This window comes from Microtus ochrogaster, linkage group LG9 (assembly GCF_000317375.1).
Source record: "Microtus ochrogaster isolate Prairie Vole_2 linkage group LG9, MicOch1.0, whole genome shotgun sequence".
Classification (NCBI taxonomy): domain Eukaryota; kingdom Metazoa; phylum Chordata; class Mammalia; order Rodentia; family Cricetidae; genus Microtus; species Microtus ochrogaster.
This window is the reverse complement of record NC_022034.1, coordinates 27,724,071-27,734,215: the sequence shown is the minus strand read 5'-3', so window position 1 is coordinate 27,734,215 and position 10,145 is coordinate 27,724,071. Positions and strand designations below refer to the sequence as shown.

Below are 10,145 nucleotides of genomic sequence, written 5' to 3'. Positions count from 1 at the left end.
AACCGACTCTTTCCCCCCAAACATTAAATTGAAATTGTTCCTCTGCCTGTTGATAATAAAGGTTCGGGGATCACGCGTGTAGAAGCAAACTGGTTGAATACATTGTTAAAGTCAAAGAAGATTCCCCCTTTTTCCTACCCTCGCCTTTTCCCTGTGGGAGTAACGTCCCGCGGGTACGCCCGCACCCGCCTTCAGCTCGCCTCGGCATTACCACGCATGCGCAGCGGGATTGGCGCAGGCTCAGTGGTGGGGAGTGGGGCAGGGCCGCCCCGGGGCCGCCCTGCCCCTCCCTGCCTCTGTCGCCGATGCCCTGCAGATGCTGAAGGACCAGCTGATCTCCCTCGGCCGCTGTCTGTTTCCAGCTCTGGGCTCAGATGCTTTGAGTGAATCTCGGAGTTCCCTTCTCAGCACCAACTCCAGCGTGTTCCACATCTCTCCGCGCGCGCTGACTGCTCCGCCTGCAGCACAAGGTGGTTTGTGTACTGTTGCCATGGAGACGCTAGCCTGCCTGGCAAAGGCAGTGCGCGGGAGGGCAGGAGGGTGAGGTGAGGATGCTGCGGCGCTCGGCCCTAACCTGGACCGATGGAGGAGCGGGCTTTGCCCGGAGTGAGAGAGCCGCTGTGCGAGCGGGAGGTGAGGAGTCCCCCGCAGGTTCACCAGGGACCCCTCCTGCTGTTTTGTGTTCTGTCTCCCGATAGGGTTGAGTGGTGCTGCTGCATACTCTCAGGTCGGCACAGATGTCTCATTCTGTAATACTTAGCAGTCGCCTGGGACTTAATAACAGGAGTTCAGTAACACCGTAACACCGGTTGAATGAGAAGAGAGTGGTAGACTAAGGGGTTTTGTGTAGGCGGGAGACGTAGCCAAGGTCACACAGAGAAAACGTGGACTTTTCTAGGTAACGGATGTGTCCTCAAGAAGGTGGAACAATATTAATTACATCCTATGTGTACAGAATGCCTCTTGCGACCCATGCCACGAATACTACAGCATGTCCTTCCATCCCATCCCGACTTCAAATTCTTTTAACTTGGCATAAAAGCAAATCACACTATTTGCATCCCATTTTGTGAATCTCTAAGGTTCTGACTCACAGTTGGTGTTGATTTGGTATATCTGACATTCAGTAAAGACATTAGTAAAAGCTGTCTGTTTTTATCAAGGGCAGTACTCTCTACCTGAAAATTTAAATTTATGATATACATAAAAACACTGAGCAAATGCCATTCTATTTTGGGGTTTCTCTTACTAGTGAATATTTTCACTCACAAAAAGGTTTTCCCCACTTCTCTTTATCACATAGCCCCTGGACAGTAGTTCTTAACTTCTCCAAGGGCTAAACACTGTGCTAAAGCATATGGGCCATCTCACGGTGCGACGCTAAAAACCACATTAAGAGGCAGTCACTGTGGTTTTTACAGACAAAGACACAAGTGTAGAGATGCTCAATACCCTGCCCAAGGTCACAGCGCTGTGGATCGTCAGAGGACTTAAACACTTGCCCTGACATCTAAGTGCTTTTCTCACACCTGTTTGGATATGCATGTTAACACCAAAGTAATTTCATCATGGAAAGGGTCTGGTGTGTTTGATTTGCTGGGGAAAGGGAGTGAACCTACCCACACTGATTTTGGCAATGTTGATAGGATATCGCCATGCTTAGCATGAAATATCTGGTTTAGGTGCTATTAGTAGCAAAAATAAAGATAGGGTTTTTATTCTTGTTTTATATGCATGAGTGTTTGCCTGTATGTATGTATGTGCACTGTGTGCATGCAGTGCCCTCTGAAGCCAGGAGAGGGCATCAGATTCCCTGGAACTGGAATTGCTGCCATGTAAGTTTTTATAATTTAGGTATAAAATTATGTAAATAATGACTTTGAATTTCTTTCACATCAATAAGAAATATTTTGTTTTTAAAAATAACACACGGGACTGGTTAAGAGCTCTTGTTGCTCTTTCTGAGGACCAGGGTTTGCTCACCAGCATCTATATGGTGGCTCACAACCACTTGTAAATCGAGTTCCAGGGAATTCAGTGTTCTCTTCTGGCTTCTGTGGGCACTGTGTGCATGGGGTGTACTGACATAATCACAGGTAAACTACCCATACATATTAAAACAATAGCAACAACCAGTTCCTATTTCAGTTTTCCTTCTGTAGATGGGATCCTTTCGGGATCCCATTGGATACCACAGACTGAAGACAGCGTGATGTGAGACAGAATTTAGCTTCCCTCTTCTCCCCTGGCTTCTTCTGGAAGGGCTCCTGACCTCTCTCTGACCCCTGTAGGTCTGCCTACTCCATGTTGCCTTTGGTCTCTTCCTGTTTTCTCACTTACCTACTCCTTCTGTTCTCAGTGCCCATTGCTGTTGTCACCTTGAAGTCGCTGCCACTCCTGAATCTCAGACTTCCATACAGGGCTCATTGACTGTAGCAATTGTCCAGTCCCGTTCTTTAGGGCAACGGGAAAGAGAGAAGGAGCTATATTTGAACTTACGTTGCCATAGAGCCTCACAAATCAGATGCCAGTGTGCACACCAATATACCTTTATCATCTACCACAGTGGATATCTCCGACTAAAGAAGCCTTGTAACCTTCATTCTGGGAGTTTTTAGGTGAGGTCTGCATAGTCTTCAGTTGTGCCACTCTGGAGGGTTGGAGTTCAGGGTCCCAGGGTAGGGAACAACCCCAGATGATGAGCAGTTAGTTCTATCACCGGAAATATGTAAGAGAGACAGTTAGGGACCCTATGGAGTCTGTATAAAGGCCACTAAACTCAGCCTAAAAGTGTGAGAAAGGCATGCCCAGGAAGGGTTCTTGAGGAAGTGATTCTCAGGTAGCGTGGGAGGAGTAAGAACTGCCCAGTTTTTGTCTTCTCCCTTTTCTTATTCCTGCCCACCCTTGCCAAGTTACAAGTCACACCAACCTTCAAGATCTTCAGTCCAGGCAGCAGCTTGTGCCTTGTTTCTCCCTGCCATGTCGCTCTCCCTCTGGTCCCCATCCAGGCTTCATCCTTGGAGCCCTGCTGGTCCGTGAACAGCCACACATGCTCCACACATGCTCCGGATGCTCTTTCTTGGCTTACTCTCCTCTGAGGCCACTGTCACCTGCTCAAAGTCAGCCCATTTCCCAGACCCTAGCTCAAGCGCTTCCTCTTCCATAAGCTGCTAGGTGCTCTCTCCTAATTGGAAACATTTCATTTCCTGTTGAGTAATTGCATGGCCATTTGTGTCAGTTTCATTGTCCCTTAAATTTCTTCTTTATACTGAAATCATTTGGATACAAAAGAGGCTGATATGATACTTGGTACATACTGAGAAGGCTTCCCTTGTAGGGAAAACATCTTGAGTGTTTTTATACCAATAGGCAAGTATTGCAACCCCCAGCCTCCAGACATGGCCTCCAACCACCCATCGAAGTCTAGAATAGCTTGACCAACAGTCCTGGGCATGTAGCATAGCTTTGCCTTCACTTTGCTTTGAGTTTGTCTACCTCACAGGAGTGTCTCAGGATCTGGGGAGGTGATGTACTCAAGAGGACTTGGCCTACTGTTTAGTATTAAATACTTCCCTGACATTAGCGGTCCAGCTGGCTTAGCAGAAAGGCAGAGTTTTATTGTTCTTTGTGGTCCCAGGGATCTAGGTGGAGGCCTTTACCTGTAGCAAACATACTGCCTTTGTTCAGTTGGTCACTCTAGTAGAATGAACCTGCTCCATTGCTAGAAAGGCTGTGCAAAATTAAGATTTCTGTGGTGTGATTATGTTATGGCCTGGCATGCTTTGTTGTAAAATAGATGTTCACACTCTTTGTAACTATTTTTCACATTGACTAAGCCCACTGATAATTTACAACTTAATAGATCACAACTTGTAACTCAACCACTGTAAAAAACCCAAAACAAAACATCATCTTTATCAAAAAGAAACATAACTGTCACCAGTTTTGTCATGCTAGTAAACATTTCTAAGTTTGATTTAGCTAATAATTTGTTAGCATTGATATAATAACCAGAGATAAATGGTACAGGTCATATTATAGTAGCACTTGGGAGGAGATGATGAAAGCTGTTTTTAAAATTATTATTTTCATGTGCATGGATGTTTTGCCTGCATGTGTATCTGTCCACGGTGTGCGTGCAGTACCCAAGCAGGCCAGAAGATGGCTTTGGATAACTTGGGACTAGCATCACAGACATTTGTGATATAACCTATGGGTGCTGGGACCCAAACACGGGTCTTCTGGAAGAGCCGCCAGTGCTCTTAACTGCTGAACAGCCCCCTCACACTTTTTTTTTAAAAAAAATCTTTTACCCACATTTATTTTCCCACAGATATTTGGTCAGTCTAATTGCCTGTGGATCCAAATATTTTACAGAACTCTTAGAAAACAGCCTAAGTTCTTGCTCCATTGCGCTGTGTACTTTTGGATGCTAACTGAAAACTAGCAGAGAGGAGTGTGGGTTAGTAACAAGATGCCTTTTTACTTCCCAGAGCTCTCTGTTGAGTCTGTATTTGTTTTGCCCGACTCCCTTTGGGCATTGCGGGACTCACTAGTGCTATTCGAGGCCGAAAGCATAGACAACTTGACTTAGTGTCTAGAAAGAAGCCTTTTTATTGTATAGAAACTTCTAAATCACACGATTTCAAGTCACTGTAGCCTTTTGCTTCCTTTTGTGGTGGTGAGGGTCAGAATCGGGGCCTTTCATGTTCTAAGTGCACGATCTACCACTGTACCACACTCCAGGCCTTTCAAGGAGTCTTTCTAAATCCAGCCAACTGCCATGACCATGTCTGTTGTGAGGCTGAATTTATAGATCAAAACTATACATTAATATACATGAAATAAAACAGTATGCAGGTGTATGTGCACCTAAGGCATTTTATATATTTTGAAACAAATCTCATTGGAAGTTATTGATAATCTAACCTCATCAGAAGTGTTAGAAGTAAGATGTCTTAGGCCTGCCATAGTTTTTGGTAGTTTTGTTAATATATATACATACACATGCACACATGCATATACACACATAATTCTGGAGTCCTTGTTTAAACTCAAAATCCTGACTAGAAGAGCCTCCGGAGGAGAACTGCTCAGACGGTGGCTGCCTCTTCAGTGAGCTGCCTGGTGCTGTGTATGTGCAGAACAACATTGTTTGTCTTTTCAGAAACTTGGGGGTGGCACCGAGTAGAGCTAACCGAATGTTCCTGTCTGTTGCTGTGCAAAAGCTCAATGAGAAGGGTCACACGTAGCAAATTTCTGTCTAAGGAATCAGTTGCTTATGGAAACAGGATCTTTTCTGTCTCCTTGCACGGGTCACGAAACATTTTCTTTTTAGAAGAAGCCAATCTGAGGTTGGATGCTGAGGCCTGAATAATGGATAGGCCTCTATCTCTGAAAGCGCATTTGTATAAGGTTGATTTTTTTTATTTTTAGGATTGGGGTTAGTTTTTATCTTTTTACTTTTTAGGATGAAAAGTTTTGCTAAAATAATGAATATGTTGATACCATATAGTACTTAGAATATGTTTTTAAAAAATCTGGACCATTGTTAGGTTAGGCTGGACTCTGTAGGTAACATTGGACCTTTATCGAGGTAGGCTGGTCTCTATGGACCATATGGGACCACTGTTGAGTTACATTGGTTTCTGTGGGCACAATGGACCATTGTTGGGTTAGTGTGGTCTCTGTGGGTCACACTGTATCATTGTTGGGTTATGTAAGTCTCTATGGGCCATGTTGTACCATTGTTAGGTTGGGTTGGTCTCTGTGGGCCACACTGGAACATTGTTGTGCTAGGTTGATCTCTGTGGGCCACAACGGGCCATTGTTGGGTTAGGCTGATCACTGTTGGTCACATTGCCCTTTGAGAAGAATCCACTGTCTCATGGCCCTGCTGCATGGCTGTAAGTATTTGATAGGCTGGGAAAAGAATACTAGATATTAATGTTTGGTATTTATCCACCATGGACAATATCTTAATTGAAGATGATGTGAATTGATTCATTAGGAAAAAAATTAGACAGTATGGGAATGAGCCATTCTTGAGGGTTTGTTGGGAAAACAAATGCTGTTTGGAAGGATGCCCCCAGGCTCCAGTTTAACCTATATAAGCCCTTTGTGTAGGGGTGATAGGGAAGGGGACAAAAACTTAATTAAAACTTAATAGAACTCTCAATGCTTTCAGGTAGGTTTATGGATATGAGATGAAGTCTGGGGCTGGGGCTGGGGTTGGCCTGGGGTGGGGAAGGGACAAGGTTGGGGCAGGCCTAGGACAGGGTCCAGTCTCAGTAGAGGAACATTTGCCTGGCAGCAGTAGGCCCTGGCTTCTTTGGCTCTTTCGTGTGTGTGTGTGTGTGTGTGTGTGTGTGTGCACATGCTCACATGTGCACACGCTACATGCATAGATGCATATGCGTGTGCAGGTACACTTACATTGTGGGGCATGTGTGAACCAGGGAGTTGACATGAAAATATCAATCATTTCTGCACCCTCCTTTTTGAGATCGGGTCTCTCACTGAACCTAGAGGCTGCTGTTTGGAGGAGTCTGCCTGGCTGGAGAGCTGGGGTTGGCTGGCCTCTGCCTTCCAGCGCGCTGGAGCGGCAGGCGCAGCTGCATTCCCAGCTTTTTAAGTCGGTCCTGGGGATCTGAACTTGGTTCCCCCTGCTTGCTCAGCCAGCACGTAATTCACCGACACGGCCCCAGCCCCTGTTCGTGTTTATTTTCAGGCGTGTATAGAGGAATAGCTTAGTATATGGATGGGTGCCTTTCTGTTTAAAGTACCAGGTTAAGAAAATAACGCGTGTTTCTTATATCAATAGCTTAGTATATGGATGGGTGCCTTTCTGTCTAAAGTACCAGGTTAAGAAAATAACGCGTGTTTCTTGTATCATATATCTGCAGGGCGTGTGTCTGAAGACCGTTTTCATTTGAAAGGAAAGATGTTGTCATCCAGTGATCAGAAGTTAGAGAAGCTGGATCCCTTTCATCGACCTTTGATGTCCAGGCAGAAGACCAGCGCGGAAATCATAAGTGAAGCGCGGAATGCCTTAAGAGCAGTTAGAACCCAAAGGCCCTTCACACCCCGGGAAGACCAGAGGAAGCTGTTTGGGCCTGCCTCATCCAGGACCCCGGAAAACAGACCTCCCTCCTCCTTCAGGTACTGATGCTTGGCTTTGGTGGGCACACGAATATTTAGGCCACCAGATTAGTTCTCTCTACCCTTCTCCCCTAACGCCTGCCAGTCCTTGATCATCTTGCTGTCTCTAAAGTCCTATGTTCCCCAGGACGTCATATAGCAGGCATCATACCCATGAGAGCCCTTTCTAATTAGCTGCTCTCACTGAGGAATTCGAATGTATTCTTCTTCAATGGTCTTTCATGGCCCGGAAGCTCATTTCTCTTTAGCACCCAATAAAGTTGCATCATCTGATTGCACCATAGTCGCGCCCTTGAGTTTCTTCCGATGGAAGTTCTGTTCCCACATTCCATGTCCATCAACGCTTTAACTCCCCATGTGCATGCTTTTGGGGAGGTACAAATTCGCAGATTCTTTGGATAGTTGGCAAGGACCCCACGGCAGGGGCAGATGGTGAGAATATGTTTGGTCTTATAAGAAAGCACCAACCCGCCTTCCACAGCGGCTCTCCTCTGCTGTGGAAGCAGAGCGTTAAGTGAGCATTGCCAGTCTGCTGCCTTCCCCACTACCTGGACCCTGACTCCTGGGGAGGTGATTTGCATCTTTCCCCGGTGACGTGATGCAGAGCATCTTTTCATGCCCTTGCTCGCCATCTGTGTGTCTTCTTTGGTCAGGCATCTGTTCAAGCCTGTGGCCCAGTTTCTAAATTGGGTTGTTTGTGTTCTTGTTGAGATTTAAGCATTCTTTGAGTAGCCTGGATAGCAATGTCTTATGTTATCCATCTTTTGCAAGTCTTTTTTCCCACCAGACTTGGGCTTCTTAAGCTCTTGAGTGCCTTCTGTGAGCAGATGTTTTTAATTTTAGCATAGTTTGGCCGATCAGCTTTCCGTCCTGGGGCATGACGTCACTGCTGCATAGAAAAGTTGTCACCTGACCCAAGTTTAGCCTGACTCTCTTCTGTGCTATCTTGCAGAGGTTTTATCGTTTTGAGCCTTATAGTTGGCTCTCAAATTGAGTTTGAGCTCATTTCTGAGGTGGATGTGAAGTCGTGCATGTGTGTGTGTGTGTGTGTGTGTGTGTGTGTGTTGGAACGATTATCTCTCTGCCCTGCACAAAGTCACTAACTTACAATGATTCAATGTATAAAGTTCCATTTTATGACATGGAAGTGCTGGGTACTCAGGAGAAACTAAACTTTGACTTTTTTTTTTTTTTTTGGTTTTTTTGAGACAGGGTTTCTCTGTGGTTTTGGAGCCTGTCCTGGAACTAGTTTTGTAGACCAGGCTGGTCTCGAACTCACAAAGATCCACCTGCCTCTGCCTCCCAAGTGCTGGGATTAAAGGCGTGCGCCACCACCGCCCGGCAAACTTTGACTTTTGATATTCTCCTGGGCTCGCCAGTGCAGTGGGATGCACTCTTATGGTGCTGAGCAACAGTAGCAAGCTGCAGCTTCAGATGGGTCACCAGGTCCTGAGAGTAAACAACTCAGTCTGTAGTGTGCTGCGCTGCCTTGATGCGCTCTGATATCCGTAGGTTAGATGAGCTAAATACATTTGACTTAACAAAATTTTCAACTTAGGAGGTTTATAGGTCTCTTACTCCTCTCAAACCAGGGAGTACCTGCATCCTTTGCTCCGCCGATGGCCACCCATTTAGCCGTATGCTTGCAGGTCTGTTTCTGATGATGCTTCTAACAGCGCCCTGTTGCTGGCATTATGGTGTGCTTTGAAGCCCGACAGTGTCTCTTCTACCTTAGCTTTCTATTACTGTTACTATTGATTATTCTGGGTCTTTTACCTCTGCATAAACACTTCGGGTTCAATTTGTTGCTACAAAATAACAACTGGGACTTTAAGATTGCATTGATTCTGTGTGTAAGTTGAAAGTTGGAAGCAACACTTTAAAAACTTCATTATAAATAATGTTGCAGAAAAGGTAACACTGCAACAATATTATGTGTTCTGTGGGCAAGAATGGTCTGTCTTTCCAGCTAGTTGGTGCTCCTTTAGGTACTTTCGTTGAGTTTCCGTTTTCCTCACAGACGCTGTATGCTTCTCTAGGTTTACAATCAAGCACCACTTGTATTGCATTTTCATCTCGGTTGCCACCTGTCTATCCATGTAGGGAAACTGACTGTATTCATCTTGTATGCTGCAACCCTATATTCCAGGGAGGCCGGATCTTGTCAGTTCTGTATTCCTTCTTGCAGAGAAGATAATGCTTTCAGCAAACAAAGTTTTAGGTTTTTTTTTTGTTTGTTTCTTCATTCCCGATCTATCTGCCATCTATTTCCTTTTTCTGCCTTTCTGAAGTAACCGTGACTTCTGGACATTGTTGAAAAGCAGCTGTGAATGGGAATGTTTGTGGATACTCCTTATCAAGGTAGAAAATTCCCCTTCTTTTCTAGGTGTGTGTATGTGTGTGTGTTTAATGATAGAATCAGAGGATTTTTCTTCAACTTGTTAATATGATAGATTATATTTATTGATTTTTTTCAAGACAATTTTTTTAAGTTTGATTTTTGACCAAGATCCCTAAAGATAATTTTAGACACCGAGTAAAGAAACTTATTTGAAATGAAATAGTTAATAGTGACTGTAATATAAAGTTTATAAAATTACAACAAAAAGGCTTTAAAGTATATATATTTCTATTATTATGATTATTATTGTGATTATTATTATTATGATTATTATTATTATTATTATTTGGACAAAGCATGAGGTGACCCTGCTGACCTATAACTTGCTGTGTAGTCAAGAGTGATTTTGAACTAATGATCCTCCTGCCTCAACCTTCTGAGTGCTGGGATTACAAGTGTCTCCATACATTCAGTTTTAGGCAGTGCTGGAACTGAACCCAAGGATTTGGCAGGCCAAACAAGCACTCTATATACTGAGCACTGAGTACACTGAGCACTATACATGCTGAGTACTCTACACTCTAAGGACTCTACACACTGAACACTATATACACTGAGCACTCTACACGCCGAGCACTCTACA

The 10,145-nt window shown here is 44.5% G+C and overlaps 1 protein-coding gene across 6 annotated transcripts in view; it reads left to right on the top strand.

The window, feature by feature from the left end:
• Positions 1-304: 304 nt before the first annotated feature.
• The window catches only part of Armc2 (armadillo repeat containing 2), a 113,791-nt gene continuing 103,950 nt past the window's right edge, over positions 305-10,145 (top strand). For 4 of the 6 annotated variants that reach the window (XM_026787381.1, XM_026787384.1, XM_026787385.1 and 1 more), the window contains exons 1-2: positions 305-470; positions 6,906-7,161. In XM_026787381.1, the coding sequence (XP_026643182.1) occupies positions 317-470; positions 6,906-7,161 (410 nt within the window). In that variant the 5' untranslated portion in view covers positions 305-316. Of the gene's footprint in view, positions 634-6,905; positions 7,162-10,145 lie in introns of all 6 variants that reach the window. The other 2 variants (XM_026787383.1, XM_005363573.3) reach the window with 2 other exon arrangements.